Source organism: Manacus vitellinus, unplaced genomic scaffold (assembly GCF_001715985.3).
Source record: "Manacus vitellinus isolate BGI_N305 unplaced genomic scaffold, ASM171598v3 scaffold_22_pilon, whole genome shotgun sequence".
Lineage (NCBI taxonomy): Eukaryota > Metazoa > Chordata > Aves > Passeriformes > Pipridae > Manacus > Manacus vitellinus.
Genome location: NW_021939632.1, coordinates 3,137,991 through 3,164,617, shown reverse-complemented (window position 1 = coordinate 3,164,617; position 26,627 = coordinate 3,137,991). Strand labels below are relative to the sequence as shown.

At 40.6% G+C, this 26,627-nt stretch overlaps 1 protein-coding gene across 11 annotated transcripts in view; it reads left to right on the top strand.

The window, feature by feature from the left end:
* Nucleotides 1-26,627, top strand: part of KALRN (kalirin RhoGEF kinase) — a 330,405-nt gene that overhangs the window by 187,428 nt on the left and 116,350 nt on the right. For all 11 annotated transcript variants that reach the window (XR_003915798.1, XR_003915799.1, XM_029959838.1 and 8 more), the window contains exons 26-31: nt 2,886-2,978; nt 4,298-4,409; nt 6,145-6,335; nt 6,754-6,855; nt 7,543-7,685; nt 9,035-9,137. Coding sequence is in view for 9 of the 11 variants with exons in the window: in XM_029959838.1 (XP_029815698.1) it covers nt 2,886-2,978; nt 4,298-4,409; nt 6,145-6,335; nt 6,754-6,855; nt 7,543-7,685; nt 9,035-9,137 (744 nt within the window). In the remaining 2 variants the exon portion in view is untranslated. The remainder of the gene's footprint in view (nt 1-2,885; nt 2,979-4,297; nt 4,410-6,144; nt 6,336-6,753; nt 6,856-7,542; nt 7,686-9,034; nt 9,138-26,627) is intronic.

Sequence of the window (26,627 nt, the reverse complement as noted above, 5' to 3'; positions counted from 1 at the left end):
AGATAAATGATGCCTACCATGTTTAGCAATTTTTAATATTTGTAATACCATAAACTTCAGGCTAGCAAGATTTTTTTTTTTTATTACCGACATACGTTAGCTCTCGAGTTGGTGGAAATCAGCATGTTATTGAGGGGATCAAGTTGATTTTAGTGTCTGTTATTTGAGCAAGCTTTGGTCCTCGGGAAGAGTTTGGTTCAGTCACCTACATGCTTCTGCTATTTTAAACATTTTTTTCTTTAAATCTTGGAAAAGATGATATTCAAGAAGCTTCAGGGCACTTTTGACTTGCATGACCAGCATGGAACATGCTCCTTGACTTTGGTAGCACTGCAGAGCATTGTGCTTATGCATGGGTGGTGGTTCTTGAACAGTTTCTCCACTGATCTGGAGTGTCCCTTAGGAAATGAGCAGAAGCACAACCAGGGTCTCAGCTTCTGCTTACTAGTATTTTTTCTGAAATTGCTCATCAGATTTGTGTCATGCATCACAAAACCTAAATGTCTCATGAGAGTTTTAGTGCTGAAATGGTCTACTTACCAAATCTTTGGTCTGTACATCCAGTTCAGGATGCAGTTTGTCCTCCTACCAACCAACTGTACACAATTAGATGACATCTAAATTTGTGAATCTCTTTAGACATTTGATACAAAATCTAGGCACTTAGTCACTACTTCATGGCAAATTCAGCAGTCCTGATGGTATGACATTATATTTAAGTATTCCTGTCTCAATGTTGTCCATCCAAGGACTTCTGAGGGTCCTGTGCTGCCCTACGCAGAGGATATTTTTGGTGCTTGTCTGGGATTCTGTCATTGCCTCAAGACTACACGTTGATCCTGCTCTGCAGCTCATCTGGTTTGCAATACACAAGTACCAGCACACAGTGCCTGTCAAATATCTTCATTTCTTCCAGGCCTTTGGGACATTTTACCCCCCAAGGAACAACTAAAATTGTGTCTGGTGGTGAGCCATGGTGATGGACTATAACGTGAGCCAAGCTTGCTTTAAACAAGCAGGGCAAAGTAGAGAGCACAGAGCCTGTGGTCAGCTTGCTTCTGAAACCTGGCAGCTGCTGCAAAGCTCAGACACCTCTGTGCTCCCTGTCCCCAGAGGTGTGTGAGACATGTCTGCACTGCTGGGCTCTACCCTGCACAGACCTTTCTCACTTCCATCTCCACCCAGAGTAAGTCCAGATCTCTCCAGCTGTTACAAAGCCAACCCAAGACACACTCCAGCAGGCTGTCATCTTACTCCCACGCTTCAGGGACCAGAGGGAGGAGCTGCAGGGAGAATGGCCCTTCCCAGCAGTGTACTTGTCTGATTGCCATGTAGCAGTGCTGTTGCTACAGCAGGGACACTCCACCAATCCACTGTGTCTCCACACAGTCTGACCAGGGAGCATCCTGACAGAGCAAGGAATGCCCAAAGGGGAGGCATCTTACTGAGAGATGCCCTGCTGTTCAGAGAGCTGTCAGGAAGGAGTAGTGCTAACTTGGTTACTTGGATCCTACAAAAACAAGTGTACTTTGCCAGCTCCAGGAAGTTCACAGACGTGGCTGAGGTCTTGCTGGCTCCTGCAGTTACAAATTGAGTCCCAGCCATGTGCTCTGCAGGCTCAGTTCCTGTGTGAAGCCAGCCATGACTCAGCTTCATGCAAACTCCATTAACCCCCAAACAGAGCCCCTTCCCTTTTGGGTCTTGTTCATGGCACCAGAGATATTTTTTTTAAAAAACTCATCTGCTTAGAAAAAAAAAAAGGCACACGGTGTGAAAAGTGGGTATTTTTGCATCCCATCATACAGATAAACATTGGGGCTAAAAAGAAGCAGTAACCTCCCTAGTACTCAGCAGAAAATCAGACTGTATACAGAAAGAAAATCTCTGTTCTTGGCAGCTCTTTCCCCTTCCTTTTCTGTACCTTCTTCCCTTTACAGTCTCAAATTTACCCTTCAGCATCTGGAGATAAGTCCCATTCCCCTTCCTCACTTGCTCCCTTAGGAACTGTGGATTTCCTGATGTCCAGGAGCAAGGGGAGGTATACCCAGGGCTTGGTGGAGACAGAAGGGTTTCCAACCTGTTCTATTTCAGCAGAAAATCTGCCTCTGTAGGGAATGAGTTTGAGGTCTTTTAGACGGCTAAATATGTGCATTAGGGTGCTGTAGGATTTTCAGGAGCTCCTAACTTGCCCTGGAATCTGTTGGAGGGAGGCAGCTGAGCCCTTTGCAGACCTCACCAAGTGCCTGTCTGTAATGTCTGCAGAAATTCATGAGCACATCACACTGATCAACCCAGACATTTTGGTTGAGGTTCAGATGGCGAAACAGAAGTATTCAGTGCTGTCACAGGTATCATAAAGGTATCTCCTGGGACCCACGTGCCACCTCAGAATAGCATGGGTCTGTCAGCACTGTGTCAGACCTGTTACTCACATGGGGATATTTCAGCTACCCAGGGCTCTCAGATGGTACTAGATGACTATGTTTAGACAGCTAAATTACACCCTACGCATGCAATTTAATTTAATGTCACTTCATTTTAATTGAATGTTAAGACTCTGCTTTCAGCCTTCATAGCTAGGGGAAACCAGATGACATGACAGGTAAGTTATATTTAAATCGAAGCCTGTGCAGTTTTATTCAGCAGAGCCTCAGCTTGACTTGCAGAGGGACCCTGCAGTTTAAGTGGCCCTAGGGGGACTCTGCAGTTTATTGCCAGCCTCTGAAACCACACTTTAAGCATGGGAGCTTAAAGAAAGTTTAAAAAACTAAATGTAGAAATGTAGGGATCCACAGCTAAAATTAGCTAAAATTAGTTATGGGTGGTTCTGTCTGGCAGGGGATTAATAGTTTTCCATGACTGACTGCTGTTTTTATCTGTTCTAGGAAATTCAGCAAAGACACGGTCTGGCCAACTCCATCTCTTCTTATTTAATCAAGCCTGTCCAGAGGATCACAAAATATCAACTCCTACTGAAGGTACCTTAGTGAGCTGCACAAATCAGCTCATGCAGAGCAGTTCACAGGTGTAATGAGTTACCTTGCACTTAAGGGAGCTGCTTCATGACCCCTAAGCAGCTGCTGCTGAGCTGCTACTCCTACTTCCCAGGCCTGGGCATGACAACAAAGTGTGAAATCAGGTTGGCTGTTTTAAAGGAAAAGACTCGTATAAAGAAAGAAAAACCAAACCAAAACCAAACAAACCAGTAAAAAACCTTTTCAGCTAGCTTTCATTTTTGTTTCTTTTGCATCCAAGTGGATTTCATCCTCAAAAGCAACAAATGGGAAAAGAAAGTTGAAGGGATGACAGAACTGTTTATTTTGCTTCTTGCCAAGTTTCTGATGTAGTATTTTGATTAAAGGCTTCAATGATGGTAGCAATGAATTTCGGGAAATTTCACTGACTCTTGACAGAGACGCCTTCATTGGCACTGGATTCTGTTTGAGAGCTAACATGTTCGTGTTTGAAGAATCAGGGAAAAGTTCCAAGGACTTCCAAGTGAAACATTAACATTTCCCACTTAAAAAAAAGGCAGACTTTGTTGTTTTTTGTAAATTGGTTACAGGTTTTTCTAGTATCTTGTGCATAAGTTAATTTTAGATCTTACTTAACCAGCCATTGTTCACTTCAAACTAGTAAGCCAGAGAAGAAAAAATTCTGTGGGTTGAGGGAAAAAACAGATTCTGTCTTTGAAAACCTAGGATCAGATATGATACTTCTCTTTAAATCTTCCTGTGTATATACCAAAGGAGTGATATGCTGTACTAAGAAGGTACTTGCTACGTTCAACACACTGACAAATCCGTGCTTTGTACCTGTTTACTGAAACAACACTCAGGTTTACCATAGCCTTGTGAGTGCTGTGGGACAGCAGACCTGCACTGCATAACCAATCTGCTGGTGGGAAGGCTAAAGCACCCCTTTGGTCTCTCCTCAGATGAATCTTTCCTGAAAGGCCCTCCCTGCCCTGGAGTGCCCACCAGCACTGCAGGATCAGGCAGGAATCCTGCCACCCACTGGGCACAGCTGGATGGAGTGGTGGCTGCAACATGAGCAAAAGTCCCCAGAAATCTTCCAAATGCACAGTCTCACTTGAGAGCACCTTGCTTTATCTCGTTTTATAGTCATTTCTGTTTGATCCCCCCTATTTGTGAGCATCCACAGTGGGGTTTGCTATAGTTCAGCTTTCTCCTATCACTGGTAGTGAAGCAGTTGCATGTACCAAAAAACACAGTCAGACACAAAGCCAGCATGTTGGTCAGAGTTTGTTTATGGGTGTTTCTGCATTGCTTCTTAGGAACTGCTGACCTGCTGCGAGGAGGGCAAAGGGGAGCTCAAAGATGGTCTGGAAGTGATGCTCAGTGTCCCAAAGAAGGCCAACGATGCAATGCACGTCAGCATGCTGGAAGGTAGCAGATGGGCAGGTGGCCAGGGCAGGGGAGGGACCCACAGATAAATAAAGCCTGCTTGTAACTTGTGTGGAAAGTTAGTAGAGGTTGACTGTAGCAGTACTGTTGTTTGATCATAATTTTCAGGTACCTTCTGGCTCCTTTCTGATATTTTTCCACAAGTCTTGGAAGAATAAAGCTGGCTAGGAAGTTTTGGGGGGTTATTTTTTTATCTCTTATGTGTGTGTGTATATGTACATGCACGTGTATGTACATATATGTGTACAATGTATGTATATATATATTTAGTTAAAACATTCTTTCTTAATGAAAAAAAAATCCTCCTGAAACAGTATCAGTTAAGCTGCTGGCAGCCGTAACAATTATTGGAGCAAAACATTTCTAAATACTGTTTCAACATTTCAAAAGTTCTGTTTTTCTGAGTCAAAACAGCTTGTGTTTCAAAATGTTAGCATAATTATGCCAAAGATGTAAAAAATATTATTTAAAAAAAAATTAAAATTACAGGAAAAATTTGATTGGCATAAAGTCTTTTATTGGCTTTTTGATGTGTGGAGTATATCTAAAACTTAAAAATTTTATTCTGGACACAGATACTTTATTTTCTCAAATGTTTTCTTGGCCTGAGAAAATAATTTCCAACCTGGCCTGAGTCAGAACCAAGAAACAAGCAGAGTACTAAAACAGGTGAAACAAAGGAAACTGTGCCAGTAGCTAGGCAGCACATTAAGACCAGGTAATTAAAATTGCAGGAGAGCAAACTGACCCAGCGTAGACAGAAACACTATGAAGATGGTTTTAACTGTGGTGTCTGGTGAAAAGCAAGGGTTCCCAACATAAGATCTGGATATTCTGTCCTCATGAGATGATCAGCCCCACACAATAATGAAGAAGCAGGAATGACTTTGTTAGGGTAGCCAAGCACTTAGAGAGTTGTCTTCTGAATAAGACATTACTCCTGAATATTTGGAGCAGGGACCAGGACTGCTTGCTGCTCTCCAGAGCTGTCTGACAGAGCCAACCAGACTGTGCTGGTGGTGGAACAGCCCCCAGCTCTGGAGAGAAGTGTGACCCGTGAGCTGCCAAGAGCAGCTGCTGAGACAGGAACTTGATGGCACCTTGCACTGCGGACTCCCTTTTCTCCAGTTAAGTGGAGGGAGGGAGGGAGGGAGTCCTGTGATCCTCAGCCATGTGAAGGTGTTTGACAGGCAGCATGAAAGATGGGAAACTTCTCCTGGAAAACTTGTTTCAGACACCATACCACTTCACTCAAAAGATGTAGCTCCCCCATGCCACTGCTCTCCCTTGAAGGTTGGTTGACATGCTTGAAAGCATCATGGTAGAGTGAGGCATTTCTACCCACCACACACTACATTTCTCTGAATTTGTATTGACATGCATAAGATTTCTTGCAATGCAGTTCTGTGTACAGTAACCACCACTGAAACCTTCATAATGTTTGTTTTTAAGTAATTCCTACTACAGTTTAGCAGCAGTCTCATTTAGCACATATGATATATTTGCCTCTGGTGAAATACTTACATCATTGCAGTAGGGAAAAAAAAGGGGAAAAAGAAAAATATTTTCACTGGGGCAATGGGTGCCAATAAAGTCCTTTCAGGATATGTGTAAAAAAAGAAAAAGACTGTTTTATTTCAAGTCCTTACTGCTCTGGTGTTTCTGGGAATTGCTGGTCCTAAGAATAAATAAAAGCCAATCTGTTTTGTGGTTTTAGGGTTTGATGAGAACCTGGACGTCCAGGGAGAGCTGATTCTTCAGGATTCCTTCCAAGTGTGGGATCCCAAGTCTCTCATTCGGAAAGGCCGTGAGAGGCATTTGTTTCTCTTTGAAATCTCTTTGGTGTTTAGCAAAGAGATCAAAGATTCTTCAGGACACACAAAATATGTTTACAAGAACAAGTTACTGGTAGGTGTGGCTGCAAAGAAAACATTCTGGGTGTTGTGTTTCTTGTAGGTAGATGTGGAGTTTGGTAGATGGCTCTCAAGTCCCCATGCTGGGTTTGGGATATTAATGCCACCTGGAAGGGCTGGCTCTCAGTCCTGCAGGGCTCACCTGGAAGTCAGCTTGCAGCGAATCTGGAGAGTTTTAAGATAGTGAGATGTCAAGGATGGGTGGGAAATGCAAGCAGGATCAGTCAAGCCGTTCAATTCCCTGCCATCCCCAGTGGTCTTCTGTCTCTTTTATCTATGTGTAGCAAAGCAGAGATAAGATCTCATTCCCTTACCCATCCCAGCCACCCCACTTCTTCCTACAAGTCCAAAGTTTTCTGGACTCATAAAGCTTCATATATATGAAATCTCTCATCATCTTTCCTTCACACTAGACCTCAGAACTGGGAGTGACTGAACATGTTGAAGGAGATCCCTGCAAATTTGCTTTGTGGTCTGGACGAACACCATCCTCAGACAATAAAACAGTGCTGAAAGTAAGTCTTTTCTGTTTGTTTTCTTTGCATTTAGAGCTTCTAGTTCAGGCCTTGGGAACACTACATGAGAGGACAGTTTCTTCCTTCCTCATATTCCCTTGACTTCCATGTCCGTCAGTGGGGTCATGCCAGCATCAGGAGCACTTCAGCTCTAAGGCTCCAGTTGGAATTGGAAATGTGGTTGTGCAGCCTTGCTGGAATTGCATCTCCTCTTGCAGCCTGGGTTGAGTAGTTGCACAGTGACACAGGGCACATCTCAGGGTGTTTGGCTGAGAGGTGTAATTCTTAGTCCTTTGCCACTGGGCATATCAACAGTCACCCATTCCTCAAACCTCCAGAGCTGACAGCCTTTTCTGTCAAGTGAGTTTCCAATGAATTCATGTTATGGTTGTTTTGTCTGGGGAAATCCCATTTGTGCACTGATAACCTATTTCCCCTCTACAGACCATGCTGTATTGCTTAGCATTAAATATGTTTATCCAGAGCTTAGCTGCTTTGCTGCTGCTTGCCAAGTAGGTCTGGTAAAAATGCTCTCAGTTCTCTGGGGGCTACCAGGTAATCCAGTACAGCAGAGAGGACAAACAGGTAATCATGCATTTTCATCAGCCAACCACGATTCTTCTACACAGGAGGTGACATCCTGAGAACATGATAAAGTCTCTGTCTTTCTGCCTTGTGGAACTTTAGGCATCCAGTATTGAAACAAAACAGGAATGGATCAAAAATATCCGGGAAGTTATTCAAGAAAGGATTATTCATCTGAAGGGAGCTCTGAAAGAGCCAATTCAGCTCCCCAAGACACCAGCAAAGCAGCGAAACAACAGTAGAAGGTAACCTCAACCATTCCCTATAACATGAAATCATTAATGTTTTCTCAACCCAGTGTAGTGTAGTGTTTGTGGGCTTTTTCCTCTAGTCAAAACAGTTTTCATTGTCTTTTCTTTTTATATGTTGTCTTGGCAAACGTAGCTAGAAAGCTTTTCTATGTGCAAAGATCTTTTATTGTACTGCACTCCAAAGTATTAGAGAGAAACAAACAGTAAACATTCTTCCAAGTCCAAGGTTATGTTTCTTTCCTAAAGTAGATTTTACTTCTTCACATTTGAATAAAACCATAATTTTTTCCCCATTTGGCATTTTTAATTGTTTGAAATGAAAATCCTAGTTGATCATGACAGTAAATTATTACAGTGAAGGATCTGTTTTTATCATCAAATACAAACTCATTTCAGCCTGTGAAGTAATACTAATTTTTCTTGTCAACTTCTTTCAATCCTGGATTAAATAGAAATTAGACAAAATGAATTGTTCTTTCTCTGTTGTGGCATTCCCAAAAGCCACCTGTAATTTGAGCACCTCTATTTCCTCACAAGTTTTATGCCTCTCTTACTTCAGTATGTATTATAGAGACATCCAAAGCTTAAGTATCCAAGGTCACCCAGGAGACCTGTACCAAGGCAGAGATCCAGACATTTCTTCCTGGGAACAGGCACCAATACAAGAGTTTTCTAGTACAGAATGGAGATCCTTTTTTTTCTTTGTCCTTAAATATGTATTTTGGATTATTTAAATGTTTCATTTGAAAGACCAGTAAAAATTTAGAAGTTTATCTATACAGCAAAACAGAAGAAAATACCCTCTGTTATCAGCCTCTTAGAGGTAAATTTGTAGACCCTCTACACTGTCTTTATGTTTGTTTGGATAGCATATTTAAGGCTATCCAAACTTAAATTTTAAATATGCAGTATTAAATTTCTGAAGATGTGGTTCCTGTGAGGCAAAAGAAATGCCCTTTCCTTCAGTGTTACATGTAAACTAGGCTGAATGCTTTTGGTTAGGGCAGAAATCTAATTGAAGGAAGATTTCTGCCTGACACCCTCATTACACAGATATTTCTGAATGCCAGAGTCTTCTATGCTGTCAATATGCAGGCAATGGCCATCCTGTTTCCAGCAACAAATGTTGTGATTATGTGCTAATCCCAACCCTATGGCTAAGGGTGACATCATTTTAAATTGAAGTTAAATAGCATCATGGGCTGCATTAGTGAGGTAATTGTGGCACAAAGCCAGCTCTGTCCCGCTGACGCTGCTCTTCTCAAATCCACCTGTAAAGCTGTGCACATTCTAAGGTGGAGTGTTCAGTAAGCGTCATTGTTCCCCTATTATGTCTCTTGCAGAGATGGAATAGATGATGCAGACAGTCAAGGGGATGGCAGCAGTCAACCTGACACCATTTCCATTGCATCCAGGACGTCACAGAACACAGTGGACAGTGATAAGGTAGGACTGGAATGTGAAAATACATGGTAGCTAATTGCCTCCTGGAAAACATAAGTGAAAAGCAGAATAGAAGGCAAAATAAAGTAACCTGTCATCTACTGAGTGAGTTGAAACTTCTATTCCCCCTTGCTAGGCTTTTAAATTCCAGCCTGTTTCTATGTGCTCATCAGTACTGCTGTTGTACACGGTAACATCTCTGTTGCTGCAGCTTTTTGTGGTTAATACAGAGGCTGGATTGGCTCTGAAGAAACACAGCCCAGAGCAACCTTTTCTTCCCCAGTAGAACTTGTCCTGTGAGAGCCAGCTTCTGAATAAGCAAACAGTTGGTTATGTTACATATTTACCCTCTGAGCTGAAATCAGTAGTTTGTTGGCGGGAATACAGGTGCTTACACACCAATGAATACAGCAACACTGGGATCCTGGCTGGTATCTTGAGAGCCTGGGAGACCTACCCTTTCCAGAGACTGTGATTCTGGACCCCTTTCCTCACAGACATATGGTGGAGCATATGGATGGCCCCGAGACGCGCTAGATTCTGTTGGAATGCTGCACACTGTCGGCACGTATGTACTCATTGTTTTACATGTCAGACAATCTGAGTCCAGATTCCCAGCTCCACTAGGAGGCCTCACTTCAATTTGTCACCCTGATACTTCCAACTGTGGTCTTCCACTGAATTAGCAATTGGTGCTAGGAGTAAATTGGTGGTTAATAATTACCTTTGCTGATGGGGTTTGTCATATCCACTGAGATGATGCCCGTGTTCACGTCATGTGTTATTTAGAAACCACAGGTAGCTTGAAAAAATATCAATTCTTCCATGCCTTTATGGATTTATCTGTTTATCAGGGCTTTAATTATGCTACCACTTAAAAAGGTAGAAGGGTGTCTTCACAAAATCAGAGTCCAAGTTTTGGTTGTAAAGTTCACAGGTAAGGTTCAGTGCAGGCATTATTTTGAAAGCTGGCCTCAGAAATATAAGTTAATTGCGAATAAATTACCTTTGTAAGACCAGCTATTGTATTTATCTTAAAGGCACGTCCCCATGATTTTGCTTTTTTGTCCAATAATGTGCCTTATAAAAGTATTGATCCTCACAATCCAAAGGCCACTGTAATGTATGCAAATACTTTGCCCGATGTCTGAGAAGTATTTTCTTGTGTCTTCAACCCTTCAGTGGACTTGCCTTACTTTCTACGTTTTTCACATTTATCATTCCTGATAAAGGCCCTGACTTCAGTAAAGTACTTGAGCTCATGTTTAATTTTAAGCATTTGCATAAGCTTTGCTCGTTTGCCCCAAGCCCATTGACTCGGTTGCATGAACTCTGGTAATGTCTAGGTGAGATGCTCCATATTGCATGCTGCAGCTGCATACAAGAGCTATGGTGCCAAGTCAGGCTGTACCCTGAAAGACAGCCCATCGTGGCAGGAGTTTGTTTAAGGATGCAAGACTGGAAAGGGTTATAGGAATTTCTATCCAAAACCTTGTTTGAAATGAATGGTAAATGTGTATGAGATAAACTGAGTACCAGACCTTACAGGGAAGAAGTTATTACCATTGGGGAACAGGTTATGTCATGCTTTTAACTTTTTTAAGGTGGGTAGGTTCACTTGCTGACTTGAGACTGTGTTTGTGTGTCCTTTTATACATTTAATGAATAGAAATTTGAGTGTGCAGCTAAGGCTTAAATACACTTGTCTGAGATGCTAGTGCATCATCTTTAACTAGAGAGGCAGTTCCTGCTGAACAGCTTCCTTCTTGTTACTGCCAGAATACTGTGTAGAATTTAGCTCACAGACTGCTGCATTATCATGTCTTTGCTCCAAGGAAAATCATGTCCCTGCATCTCTTTACAGTTCTTTCTCGGTTTTTCTACACAATGTTACCCAAATTAATGACAGATGAAGCTGAGTTGTCTTACTTCCCATTGAAGAGGCACAGAGACACACCTGCATTCAGTCTCAGTTCAAACATCTGTCTGTCGGCAGATCCAAAGCTGTGAAAGGACCCGAGACACACGACTCCTAGTGGTGAAGTTTTACCACATGGGAACAATTCACTGTCATTCTAGTGAGGTTATTTTACTCTCCAAGTTTAAAATTGTATTTTTTTTCCTCCAGTGTGTAGTTGAGCTTATCTTCTAGGATGGTCTGAGTGAATGTCAATGGACTGGGAAGTTTTATATTCTCACATAGGCTGGTGCTGGTTATTGACAGTGGAAGACTGGACCATATTACGCTCTCTGATTCAGTTTTCTTAGCAGAGTTAATAGCACTTGGTAAACACTGTAACATAACATGCTGTAATTAACTTGTGTGGGACTGATAGCAGCTCTGATAGGTAAGGTGTTCAGCAAATAGTGGTTTCCCTGCCTATTTAACTACAGCATAATCAGCAGAGCTCCCCAGGAGCTCCAATTCAAGCTTTGGGGCTTTTCACAGCAGTAGCCTCCATGGATGACCTCTCTGTGTGCCCCAGTGAGATCTCCTTCCTGTGGAGCCAATAGAAAGAGCTCTTACCTTTAAAAACTCTGGCTGTTCACGGCAGCCTCATTTACAGCAGGGTTCTGCAGTGCTAGCAGTGTGCCAGGATGGCGGCAGATTATTGCTACATTGGGACCATATATGTGTTAACTCTGTGCCAGAAACAATTCTCAAGTAACACATAAGAGTTGACTCTCTGAAGGCAAAAGAATTCAAAGATCCAGCTGACACACTTTGTCCTTTCCCTAAACCTGGCTATTGCACCTGAGGATTACCTAACGCATTTGCTGAATGTTCAGACAAGAATGCCAAGCAACATTTTAGACAAAGAAAATCACAACTTCTCAAAGATAATCCATCTCAAGTAGCACTTCTACTGTAATAACACTCCTCATGCCTCAAGTCATATGTATTTCTTTCAACTTATTTGTGAGTCAATTCCTTCTGGCTTGTGAGTAGTGATTTCCGTCTCCTCTCATCCCAGCGCAGCCCTAGAGCTAAGCTTTACCTTTGCATTTCAAACTTCTAAAAATACAGAAGGTTTTTGGTTTTTAAGTGGGAATGAAATAGCATTACTGTAAATTCAGCAAGGATTTTGTTTTCTCTCAAGACAGCTGAATGTAGCCACAACATTTATCAGGGGGATCATTTGATGCAGAGGACAGAGCCCTTGACTGGGGGCCAGAAGAGCCGAGTCCTCGTTCTGCTCCGTCACTCACATGTTGGAGGCCATCACAAATCATATTTGGTGGCACAATACCCTTTCCTCTTTCTTTTCTTTGTTTGGATGAGGAATTGGGGGGAGGGGGAGACAGGAGTTCTTGCAAACATTACATTTGTACATTAATTATAGCATTGCCCTCTGTTGTCCCAACATAGGATACAGACCCAAATTTGGACTTATTTTTGTACATTAAAGGAAATTCACAGCAGCCTTTATAGTAGCAGACTCTGCTTTAAAAATATTCTTAATTATATGCCTGACTCCAGAAGTGTTACTAAGCATTTAAATATTCAGGCTTTCCTGGCTGCAGGCAGTGGTCAGGTAATTATACAGACTCTTCAGATTAAAAAAAATTAATAATGTTCATGTCTGTTTAAATTAAATATCTGATTAAGTAGCTTCTTAAATCTGGATCTTAGTGTTTAATATTGTTCACTTTCTTGGATTTTTCTCTCTCAAAAATATATAAAGCAATTATCCCTGGGCTCAAACATTTTATTTTCATTAAATACTATATAGTAGAAATACAAACTTGAAGTAAAGTCTGTAGTCTGCACCTTTATAAGAGGTAAGAAAGAGACTACATATAAAATGTTAATTTTTACATTTGCAATCCATAATTTTTTCTATATGCAATTTATAATCTAAAATATTTCATACAAAGAATTATTTGGATTGTCATTTGTATTGTGTAAGTTTTATATAGAAGGCAGAAAGCTGGTTGATGACCCAGACTTAGTGCTAAAGAATCAATAGATAATGAATACTATTACAGCAATTGTAATTCCCATTGAGCATCCAGGTCAGGTCTTAGGTAACCTACTATGCAAAATTTCTTCATCCTTTTCCAAAAGGCAAAGGAGAGAGCTTTTGTTCTATACAGTAAGCCCTCTTCAGCATGCTATCTAAAAACCTCTCCTTAGGGAGAAATCCTTGCCCTATTCAATTCATGGCACACGGGATTTCAGTCTTTATATTTGGATTCAAAGCAATGGGGAATTACATAAAGAAAATGCTACATGCAGGGCATTCTCATTTGTTAAGCCCATTGAGCTGTTGGCTTGTGAAACAGCTGTTTCTGGCGATACTGGTCCATCTTCCAATGGCCTCTTTTGTCTTGGTTTTTGCAGAATACTGAGGAGAGCAGTTCTTATTTCCTTCTGTTGTTTTTGGATGTGGAAAAAAGCTCTGAAATGTGAACTGAAAACTTTTTACTCTCTAAAAATAAATATACACAATACACTTTTATCTTTTCCATTAGCTGCTAGACTTAGCTCATGTTTGAGCAGTCATGAGACTGAGATCTTGGTATTATAAAAAATCTGGGAATAATAATTTTTCTACTTGAAGGTAATCACTGTAAGAGGGGAGATTTTAGAAATAAGGCTTTTTGGAACAAGTCACTTAGGGGCAAATTCTCTTTTCTTGAAAGGTTTCTAATCAAGGTGATTTCTCCCCATGATATTGTTGCTGAAGCAGGAAGTATTGCTTCAGTTTCTTTATTAGGAAGAATTCTCAGTTCCTTGGAAGTTTCCTTTCCAAGTAACACAGATATGAGGAGTGTCTTGATCCCCCTCTTTCTTTCTTGAGGCTACTCATCATTTTGAGTTTGAACTCCATGAAGTTGTGCACCAACATGCTGCTCTTTTTTCTAAACAGGTTGTGTTTCCTTGTACTGTCACTTAGTGTTAATATGTGTTATTTAAAAAGAAAAACACACACACACAAACCCCCAAAAAAGTCCATAAACCCCCAAAACAACATAAAAACCCAAACAAACAGAAAACCAAACAAAAATTAGCAAACAGAAATGCCCACTCATTACATAGTAAAGGTAACTTGTTGTGTTGCATACCTCACAAGGAGGCCATAAGGAAAATCACAGAATCACAGAATGGGTAAAGTTGGAAGGGATGATTGGTAGGGCTAGTAACCTTTAAAGGAAAATATCCTTGAAATAAGAACATCAACATAAGGAAGAATAATTTAAAAATTATGAAAATATTAAATATTACTTTGTCAAATACAGAAAATGCAGATATGGGATAAATATGAAAGGGATCCCCATTTTCATAGATGGAATTAAAGTCACAGGGAAATTAAAAGCAATACCATAAGGCAAATGCATACATTAATTCTGCTAACAAGAGCACTCTTGCTAAGACTGACAATTTAATTTCTACTTAGTTTCTCAGCAAGGGAACTGACATACCAAGCAGAATTAAAAACTGCATAACAGATCTCTGTCTCTCTTGAATGTTGCTAAAGTATTCTGTAGCTCTCACTTATATAGTTTACTTTCCTGAAGCATTTTTTTTTCTTTTGGACCCCTGGTACTAGGGTTTTTTTAACCATGTTTAAGCTCTAAAAAAATATTTACACAGCTGGTGATTGAAGCCCTCTATCCCTCTGGCATTATTATGACACAACATGTGCATCCCATGATCTGAGTTTTGGCCTTTTCTGTCTCTGCCAGTGAGTTCTGTGTTGAGTGATGTGCAAGAGACACATTTCTACTGCAATACTGGGGGGATGTCAAAGAGCAGGACGTGTTGGCCCCCAGCAGTGCTTGTGTATGGCCAAAATGTGTCACTGTGCACTGGGGTCTCTGCAGTACTTGAGCAGTGAGACTGAATGGAACAGTCTCTCTCTGCCGGTGTTTAGTGGGTGCTGTGGATTGTAGCTGATGTAAAGGAAACTGGAAGGTGTGATGTAAACTCTTGACTGTGGCAGAGTTAAGGAAGAGCATGATCATGGGAATATGGAGTGGGTGGTGAAGCAGGTAGTCACTTAAATACAAAATCTGGACTATTTCTTCAGCAATCTTCCTATTTTCTGGAGCACTGTGATAGGTGCCAGCACTTGGTCTGCCAGGTGAGGCTCGGCATTGATCTGAAGAGGTTTCTTCCTCCAACCAAGATGTTTTAGTCTCAATAAATTACATTAGATTAAACAGTTGTGAGTTTCTAAAGGGCAAGGAAAGGAATTGATTTGGACTCATTTATGTAAGTATTGTTGTGGTTATTCTGCACTAAGCCTGTTCAGGCAAGTGATGTGCCAGAATTCAGTGTACTGTCTGGAGTGCTGCTTCCTTATAGTGATTGATGAATTATGGCACCACAAGAAAAATTAAATTTATGTAATAGAAAATGACTGCTGACTGTTAAGTGAATTTTTCCTGAAGGTATGATAAAGAGGAGTGAATTATGGCCCAGAGGATGTATTTCTATTGCTTGAATGCTGCCTAGCATTAGTGCAGTTGTCACACTGAATTCTTACTGCCCTCACCTGTGGAAAAGGGAAAACACGATAGTGATCAAAGGAAAACCTGACAAAACATTTTGGCACTTTAATTAGCCTTCTTGAGTGCTCACTAGCTATAGGTGGTTAACTCTCTGTCATGTAGTAGCAAAATGTTTATCTTATCAAGGAAATAAATTGTTCAGCCAGGAGATGACATCTCTCTCCTTTCCCTCTCTGTCTCTCTAATGGTAGATTTTTTAGATATTTCCTTGGGCTTTGGGTGACTGTCTCTCAGTTTTTGCTTTGAATCTTAGCTAGGACCCCTGTAAATTCAAGTCTTCCCTCTGAATGGTTCCCTGAAACTGAAGTCATTGAAGTGACACTTGGAGCTGATAAAATGAGACTGGGTTATCTCTGCTGGCAATGCTTTCTTTGGAGTGAACTTGCCTTTCTAATCACTGATGCTCACTAATGGCACTTTTCTTTCTTCTCTCTTTCCTAAGTAAAGACTTTCTCTCTACTTTCTGTATTTATTATCAGGAATGCAGCAGTGCCAGCATTATGAAATATTCCAGCATTTGATTTGCAGAGCTGTCCCTGCCTGTCTACATTTGAGATTTTTCAGTCTTTTGGAAAATAAACGTGAGGCTCTTGGAGTGAAATATAACACACTCAAAGAGACAAGGTATAAATTAAATTTTTTAGATTTCTAAATGAAGTCTTCCCAGGACTTAAGTGCTATACACATTTTATTTAAATTGTTGTGCGAAGTTACACGGGCACTCACAGAAAATTCTGAACCCCAGAGGGGATCCAAATAGTTACAGTGCTCCGTGTTAGACCTATGCTCTGCCTTAGTATGACTTAATCTCTGCTTTAGGGACTTGGTTGATAGGTCTCACTGCCTTTTTTTGTCTACACCAGTCACCCCATGGCTTTTACTATACAGGAATTTACCCATCTGCCATCTGCAAGCAGAGTCAGTCAACAGCTCTTTTTTTATTGTTTTATAATGCATGTAGCACAGGATCTCCAGCTCCTCAAAACAGGTATTAATACTGGCTCTGCCTACAACACATATCTCCCAGGACAATTCTGGGGCCTTTGGCCCTCTTTTTTTCTCTATGAACTTAGAAAAAATGGACTTTGGTCTTCCCTGGATTGGAATCAGATTCCAAAACAATAAAAAAATTAATTCTTACCAACCTTAATCTTCAGCCAGGTTTAATCCTGGTTTGAATTACATATTACCTGTCTTTTCCAGCACCCATTTCTAAATGTAACAAGTAGATGATTAGCAGTTTACCTCTGAGAAGAGATCTGTCAAGGGTGCAAGTGCTGCTGAGAGTGAGGACATTTGCTTTCTGTTGTTGCCAGCAAAGGTTTGCTGCAGCTGTGGGTGGAGGCAGCACTAGCCATAGGCTGTCTTGTTTCAAAGAGCTTTCTTGGAAAAGGTGTATGTGTTCTTTTGAAAAACAAAGTAAAATATGATCAGCTGCTTTTAAAATATAACACTTGTTGGAAGCACTTGCAAAATTAATAGTGATTACTCAGGGGACTTTCTCTAACCAGGTAGTGGAGCATTATCCATTTCCTATTGTACTGCATGGCTGGACAATTCCTCACACACCTACTACGGAGATGATGAAGTGGATGAATTTCCCCAGAGGTCTTCTTTTTTTATCTAACAGTTGAATTTTAGCAAGAAATTTCCCAGAGATTTGACTGTTTTGCACAACCCTGGCTTCATCACTGTGAAAATATAGCAAAGCCAAGACAAAGGAAAGAATGCATCAGAAGCTTCTGAAGGGGACCTTTCATTCTCACATCAAATGACATTTAAAGTAATATGAATAGTGCCAGATTTTTAATTGTATTATATTGATAAAGTTTTAATCTCACTGTGATTGTTTCTAATGTACCTAAACAAAAAAACAAAAAACAAAACCAAAACAAAACAAACAAAAAAAAATCCCAACAAAACCACCAACAAACTGCCTATTGAGAGTTTGCTGACTGTGGAGGATCAAATTCATGGGCAAAAATGAATGAATACCTAGAGATATGGATGTCTGCAGTGCCCATGGAAATAGCAGTCATACTGTTCCTTGGGTAATATTCCCAGAAACTACCTTCATAAAGGGCAGACAGGAAATTTGCCATGCCTCTTAAATATCTCAGCTGGGATTTCTGAAAGTGCTGTGGAATTTTAGTTGGACTTCTGCTCTCAAAATGCTTGGGCACAATTCTCCCCAAAGGAAAGCCATTCCTGTGGTGGTCAGTGCAGGGTCACTGCTCAGCACTCACAAGTTTATTTCCAGACTAGTGCCAGAAGCAGCAGATATTTTCTTAACACCTCTCCCAGGGTTTTGGTTTTCTTTCAGCTATAAATAACTGCAGATATGAATCCAGATGCAGTTGAGTGATCAGATGCTGAAAACAGATTCAACTGAAAGTCCCTGGAAGTGAAGTCCTACAGGAAGAGATTCTTAAAAGATTTATTTTCAGCATTTTCCTCCATGCACAACTGGCAGCTACACCCAAGGCGGATTGAGTATGCTCCATTGCTTTTATAAAGTGCATTCTTTTGTAAATTTTCATGTCTATTGCTATCCATTTCATAAAGAACATTTGTTATTGATTTTAATAGATTTTTTTTTCATTTAGGAAATAAGGGTCAGCATTTAGTATACATTCAGTCTAATTCTTAGATCATTTCAATCTAATCCATCTTTTGGTGGAAAATAAGTAAATCAATAACATTTGAAAATATAAGTCAAGTCCTTCTATAACAAAACAAGTGTATGGAACTCCTTCAGGCTGAAACTCTCCTAAAACATTTTAGGTATGAATATCAACACTTCCATGTTGAGTGTATTTAAATGTATTTTCTGTGGCAACCCACTTGATCTCTCCTTTCTAGTCCTGCAAGCAGTGTGAAAATCAGATTCTATACTGATGTGCTGATGGACACATTCCTCATAAGGGCGCAAGGCACACAGATAAAGGTCATCTTAGTTCACATAGCAAGTATCCTAAATTCACGGTAAATGTGGTATCTCTCAATCATAAGACATTTCTGAAGAACATGTGATCCTGCTTAGACAGGATGGCTGTAAATTTAAAATGTCCAGAATAAGGTGCAGAGTGGTGCCTTTGAAATGATGGCTGAAATTCAGCTGTGAACAACATTATGGTCTTAAATGACAGGAAATAAATCAAGGTCCACATCAATAAATCTATATTACTAAACACAGAAGAAGATATTTTGATGCCTATTGTGAAGAAAGAGGATGTTTAAGTTATAGGGATGTTTAAGTGAATCAGTTTGAAGCAATCAAAACAGATTAAAAAGGAAGGAAGTGCAGTAAAATCCCTATCTTTATTTCAAAGATATCACCAACCCCAGTCATTTTAAGACAGAAGAATAAAAATAAATTATTAATTTGCACAGAAGAATTAAAGAATATTCTGGTTTTCAGCTCTAAACCGGGACCAGCTGTTGTTTGACTTTTATAGATGTGCTGTGGTTTTTCAAAGAGCCAGATGTCAATGATTTGTTGCCATTTACCTTACATTAGAAACTGAGTTGAATCTCAGGTGTCAGAGAATTTTCTAGCTCTGAATTGATCTTTGACTGATTGGGAAACACTTAAAACTGATTCATGTTAGTCAAAAATAGTATTTTTTTCCAGCAAGATTCCATCTGTAATGGTTAGACAAAAAAACACCAACATATATATTAAGGGATCAAGAGATTGAGTTCCTTCTTCCTCTAAATATCCACTAATGAGTGTGAGCTCAACTGTAAGTCATTAAAGGCCATTTCCTCATCACTGCTTATCAAAATTAACATTGTATTCCTTCCCTTTCTTCTCATGAACAATTCCTTTTCACTTCTGTTCTTCCACAGCACAGGATGTCAGTCCTGGACTGACACTGGCCCAGGTGATCCCTTATCCTGCCCACAGACTGACCTGCTCTGTCACATCTCATAGGGGTACACTGGCACCTGCCCAGGCCCATGTTCCTAAAAATCTGAGCACCACTTTGGAAACCAGCCTGCTCAGGACACGAAATGGATACTCCTGGCTCAGCATCATGCTGTTTTTCTGTTGATAGAAGGGACAAAAGGTGGCTAGATTGTGTGGTTCCCCAAAATGAGGACATAAATAGAATAGGAATTGTCCATCAGTATTCTGTGGTTGTCTCTGTATCTATTCTTGGGCTACCAGATCATCTAAAGTGCTCGACTTGGAAAAAAAAGGAGCAAACAGTATTTAGAACTTGTTTTTAAAAAGGGTATTTTATTATTTTTTTAATTTCATCTCAAGTTCTACCTTCTATGTTGTCATTAAGCAAGAAGTTATTCTTCATCTAAATCTGATCATTCTCCTTCTGTTCTTCAAAGAACTTGAGTTCATATTTATTTTTCCTGTGCTGTTGTTTTGAGTTGTTTCTGGGGTTTCATTCTAGTGATTACAGTGTGTTTGTTTGATTTGGCTGTACAATATTAAATATATCCCTCTGGAGGAACAATATGTTTTCTTTTTGGCATACATTTTTTTTATTTTAGAATTCATCATTTGTGTGCCATTAATGCTTACTAGAAGTGCCAGGTTTGTTCAAAAAACTTAGAAAACCTTGGAACAACATGGTTCCAGCTATAAAGGGCATATAGGGATAACACAGAATAACTGTCTAGAAAGGAAGAAAAGTTCAAGTAAGATCAGAAATTAGTGTTAGGAACCAATCTCTGAACAACACTGTAAACTTCATTGATCAAGGATGTTAGAGGACATGGAGATCATTCAAGTTCAAAGTTAATATTAGCAAGAAGTTTGGTATTGGAAACAAAACTGTCTATGAAGGAGGGTGACAAAGGGAAACAGTTCCAAATTCCTTTTTTCTTCGTATAGGGGATCAAATCAGGAAAACACAGATATTCATAAGAAGACCTTTAATTCGGGTGTGGAGGTCTGTACTGGTGAGCAGTAGCTCTTAGGCAGGTGTTCAGAAATTCTGTTGAAGGGTCCTTTTTTTATCAGGAGTATGTGTGAATCTGCACACAGCAGCTATTGCCACCTTGGATGTAGTCTGAGTTATGCTGGTGTGTGCTGGTGGCCTTGCCCAGATCTGGCTGACTCTTGGTGTGCTGAATTTATCAGTTCCTGGGGATTAATCAAGGCTGCTTATCTCCAGAGCTGATCAGTTCTTGGGAAAATTTCACAGCCCACCGTCTCAGCTCTTACTTCTCCTCCCTTCAGCTTGCTGTCTGCTGGTAAATGTTTCTCCATCCAAACCTGTATATAGAACTTATATAAAACTCATTCACACATTCTCATGTGGAAGTGGCATGGTGAAATGTGTGATCAAGGGCAAAAGAGACAGTGAGATAATTCATTTTAACTCTTTAACCTCAAGTCTTTGTGTGTTGCCTGGTCAAGTACAGCTATGACCATGGAGGACCATGAAGTATCACAAGAACATAGGTACTGCAGGGGGAGGCAATAGAAGGAGATGTAGGAATATGGAGGGCAAGCCACAGGGAAGCACAGAGCTGTGCAAGTAGCTGAGGGAGGTGAAAGCTTCCAGGAGAACTGGAGGAAGAGATCACACCATGCAATGTATCATTATTTTATCTTCTCTTTCCCCTTAAATCCCAGTAAGGGTTTACCTCTTGTCACCCCTAGGTCAATTAGGGAAGAAAATAAAAGGCTCTGAGTTATGGGGAGGGCTATTCCAGTTGCTTCTGCTCATCCACAAACTCATGACCTCTTCAGTGTTCTGAGGCAGTATTTATTCTGGAGCCAAATATTTTTGCTGCAGGATGCCCCAGGAGGCACTTCACTGCCTTGGAGTCAGCATTCTCCCCACCTTGTAAACCACATGCATGCCTTGCTACTGGCAGCCTACAGCTGAGAGAGAGACATCCAAAGGTCCCCTCAAACCTCTGTTTCCAGAATCACAGCGCTGCTGCTATCCAGACAAGCTTTATTTTTCTGTTTGGATCTTGCCCTAATTTAAAACTAATTTAAAACAATCAAAATCAAACTCACCCTCCTCAAATGTGGGTGAGAAACAGAGGGGTGTGAAACATATGGCACAACTCCACAGGCCCTTTTCTCCCTGGGTTCACTTTTCCTGATACTACAGCGTCACTTCCTGACCATACTTGCAAATAAACAGTTATTGAAAGAACATGGCTGGACCACACATGTGTATTTTCCACTGTCATGGAGAAAAGCTTTGTGTTGACTGGTGGTTGTTTATTTTTGCAAGAGTCAGCTGGGTTTGTTATTGTGACTTTAGGGCAGCATCTCTCGAGGTGCTGAGCCTTCTTAGCTTGCAGGAAGAAGTGAGGGTGGGAGCTAGCTGTGCCCCACAGGTCCTGGGCCTCAGTTGGCATCATTACTTCTAAATGTTTTCCAGTGTTGATATTTACTGCATGATCCTAAGGAGTCAATAGGAAAGGACAGCAGGAGTCTACCCAGCAGAAGAAATACTTAGCCAAGCCATGTGATGTTCCTTTAAAACAGGAGTTGTTAAACCATCATTTAGAAGTGTGATATTTATATAGATAAGAAAAAGTAAATTGAAACACAGAAACTTCAGCTTTCTTGCTTGCTGCAGACAATGCAGAGAGCACTGATTTTTGTATGAATTTAGCTGATTGTCCTTAGAAAGGTAAAGGGCTGTGTTCTGTACCTGTTGCTCCATGTAAAATCGGGCAAGTGCCATTCCACTGTCTGATCTTTACCTTCACAGTTTGGCATCATGTGTCATGGATAATCCTCCACTGTGCACGCTTCCAGTGTGTGCTGGGACACTTGAAAGGCTGATGGCACCCTGTCTCTGCTTCCCTCCTACCTTCCCAGCAGCAGACCCAGCCTCCCCCAGATTTGTACTGGCTTAAACAGCTGCTGACTGCAGGGTACAGATTAGGGGCTGAGGGCTGTTTTGGAGTCACCTTCTGGCTTTTGTTGCAATGCTGAGCAGATTATGGCTGCAACACCCCTCCCTCTGCTGCTCAGATATAAGAGGTGTAAACCAGGTTTTCAGGGGTTGTTTTTGTGGGTTGTCTTTTGAAATCTCTGAGGTTTCATGTTCTTGCAAAGGTCCTGGTCTCAGTGCTACAGGCAGTTATTTTGCAGAAACTCTCCCATAGCTCTGTAGTTCTGCTGCCCTCCCCAGCAACTGAACCTTTGGTACCTTTTACCTTTATGAAACCTCTGCCCTTCAGACTTCCTAGGAGAGAAATCTGAGGACTGAGAAAGGACTTTAAAAATCAACCCTTTCTCAGGCTCATCAAGTTCCTCCCTTATGACCTTCTCTTTGTATGATGCCCATGTGTTATTTATGAGCACTTGGCCACTCATTTCCACCAAAAAAAAAAAAAAAAAAAGGAAAGAGATAACATTGTTGAGGCTGAAATGCAATTAATTACATGGCACTGGAGAAAGGGGTTGGTGAGAGCTGTTATACAGGGTTAGGCAGCTGTTGGGTCAGAGGTGCAAGGCAGAAAAGATAAGTTATTTGAAAACATGGAAAGCAAACAGGATGATAAGTAAGTCAGTTTTCTTTCACCAAGTCAAGGAAAGCACCTCACTCTGCACCAGATGAATATCTGGCTTTGAGCATCTCGTAGCTCCACACCAGATCCAGCCTTTCAGGAATCCATTGGCTGCTCAGGGTTTTGTTTCAGTAGTAGCAGGATTTGCCTCCAGCCTTTGAACAAAACACTTTCCCTGTGACGGAGGAGATAAATGAATAAAAATAGTTCAGTAAGAGCTGGGCTAAAGCGGATGTCTTCTAAACAAATATACAACTTATTTTCCATCTGCTCATTCCCAGTCCTTGATTGCTGTGAGAGAGAAAAGCAGCACTGCTGCATTTCAGGAGAACCAGAATGTGCCTCTCCAGGTGCAGATCTGAAAGGTGGCCACTTGAATCCATGAACCTGGTATTTTTGTTGACAGGACTAATATAGAAACTGCTAAAATTGATCCTAATGAATGAAAGTTTTCCTTTGCATTTCTTAATGTATAACTGATTAATTCTCCGAAGAATTCTTCTGGGCATCCCATCCCTATGTAAAGACTGTGGCTAAGTGGCTTAATAGGATAAGTGCTTTATAATGACAGCTCTGTCATGTTTTGGTTGCCTCTTTTCATTTCAGTAACAAGCATAAGGGAAGCTAATGTCCCAGTAAACAGGGATTTGTAATCACCATTAATGGAGATAATTCCCCTCATGGGGAACAATAAAAAATATCATTGCAAGAGCTAGAACACTTTTCTAGCTTTGCATTTTCATCACAACAGATTGTGTCTCTCTTGCTAAATTTCTTTGTGCTGTAGAGGAGAAAATAAATCTAGCAAATTTAAATCACTGACATAAACTCTTGATTGGGGACAATAAAGGCGTGACTCTGAGTGTCCCAAGACAGCATATATATGATTGAGGAAAATGAAATAAAATCATGGCAGCAATTAGCAGTTTAGTGGGTTTTAAATGAGCCCTGAATGATGGCAGAATTAAGAAGAGCTTTGCCTCTTTCACATTATCATCACTAACGTGAGAAGTCTTGCTGTTTGTTCTATTTTGATGGTAAATCCTGTTTTAACAAATATGCTGACAAGCTAGAAAAGAGCAACCAACTTCAATTGCATGGGATGTCTATCTCATATTCTGTAGTCATAGATCTCAGGCTACTGCAAAGCAGTCAGTGTCATTTTGTGGCTGAGAAAACAGGTCACAGAGCACCGATGTGATTTGCCAGAGCTCACACTGCTGCCCAGCACGAGGAGAAGTTCTGTCTCAGCCTCACTTGGTGCTGAATCCATTGGGCACTCTTTCGTAAGGGAGATCAAGGGACAATACTTGTTGGTTGTCAGATTTGTATTGCTATGCCACAGGGGCTGAGAAAGAATCACTTGCCTACTGTTTTCCAGTTACTTTATGTTCTTAAGGAAGCACTGGGCAAAGGTTGTTTTGATGCTTTGCAGATCTGACCAGAAAAAGTGTAGCAAGAACCTTATTTTGTTCCTGAAACTTTTTTGGGAAAGGACTTTTCTGGGGCTGAATACCAGCTTACAAATTAAACGTGCTGTAAGTATGAGAACATACAAAGGAAGGAGAAGCCTTTAAAAAGCCATTTTAATGTTATTTTTCCTTTCTTTTCAAAATGCAGAAGCAGCTTGTGGTGCTCAGAAACTCTTGAAATCTGGGCTTCATGTCTTTAAAACACGCAGTGGAGATTAATACATTGGTTTGGTTTCTAATGAAGTGAATCTTGGAACTGGATTTCAATATTTGCTGCAAATGTTTTTATTTAAATGCTTTCTTATTTATGGTGCCATGCTTACAATGTTATGCATAGCATTATCTAACTATTAACTCGTGTGACAAGATGGATTTTAGGATTAAATAAATTGTGAGCATTCCTTTTAAATTGCTGGAGCCAAAGGGGTTAGGAGTGTTAGATTATCCAGCACCAGCCATTCTCTCTGCATAGCCTCATGGCACGCTACAGGAGTTGTGGTGGCTGAGCAGGAGGGAAGAAGTCACTGGAAGCAGCTTGAATTGCACATCCTCTACTCACCACATAGGGTAGGTGACCAAACTGTTTCATGAGCAGCAGGCAGAGAGGGGGAATGGTAGCTTTGATTCAGCACAATATAAGCTCTATGCTGGGCGTATAGTTATTGTCCTTTGAAATCAGTCAGATTTAAACATTTTGTGCTTTTTTTGCCAAGTTGTGGTTGGTATGCTGAGCTATTTTTTTGCTTTGCTCAATTAGCATTATGAGCAATGTGCTAATGCAAGTGATTATTCCAGGAGCTGTTTGAGGGGCAGCATGTTTCCATTGTGTGACTGGCCCCAGGGATCTTTTAGGTGCAGAAAAATAGATGGTTCCTCTTTTCTTCAACTGCAATATAGCAAATAAAGAACTCACTCATGTAAAAGTGTTGTGTTAGACTGCATGTATGAGCTGTCTGCATTCAGCTGCCCATCACATATGTGTGTTCCCACCTCCACTTTTGGAAACCAGTTATGATTCCAGGCCAAACCCTGTTCCTTTTAAGTATGTGAGGACTGCCTTTAGCAGGACCTGAATCTGTATTCCTTCTCAAGCAGGTTATTGCCTTGAACCTTTATACTTGAAACTAGAGAACATTATGAGCCTGATAATGGCTTTGAGCCAACACTAATCTTTCAGTCAAGCAAGAAAGAGTCATGTTTTTACATCTAAACATTAAACATTTCCTTCCTGCTGTCACACCTGTTTCCACTAACAAGTGTGGATTGCATAAAGAGCTGCTACCATTTACAGTCAGCTGTTCCTTGGAAAAAGTCATCTTCTATACACACCTTTCCAGTTTCCTCTAAAGCATGTTCTTGGGTGATTAAGTCCTATGCAAACAAACCCTTGACTGGGTGATCATTTCCTCACCTGTTTCTCATATTCATATATTATTGCCCTGTCTGCTACATAGTGTGTTTACTCCCTCTTCAGATTTTTGGAGAAAAAAATTAAATTTATCATCCTTCATTTCTCCATACATCTAGATACAACCTCTTTGTTGCCAGGAACTTTGTTCACTGAGGCTGATTAGTCAAGGAAGTGTTTTTGTCCCACCATCTAGTGTTAATTTCCATCAGTGATTTGACTGGATGAAATGACTGGTGCAATTACTCAGGTCAGTATGTCTCAGTGTAATCAGACAAAGATATAGAGTTTATCTTATTACATTCACTTCACAGAAATCAGTGTCAACTTGAATGTCACTGTTGAGTAAGGCTTTTATGTTCATGGAGTGGAAAATGAACAGGAAGAGGGAGGACAGAAAAGAATGAGTTTCTCAGTTCCACAGAAATGACATCACGAGATGTGAATTTTAGTAAGAAAGAACTAGCAGAAGGAGCAGAAGGAATCGTGTGAACCTGCCTCTATGACAGTGGATGAATTGGGCATGTTTCAGCAAAATGGATAAATGGGAACAAGTGATACTGTGACTTTCTTGTCTGTTTT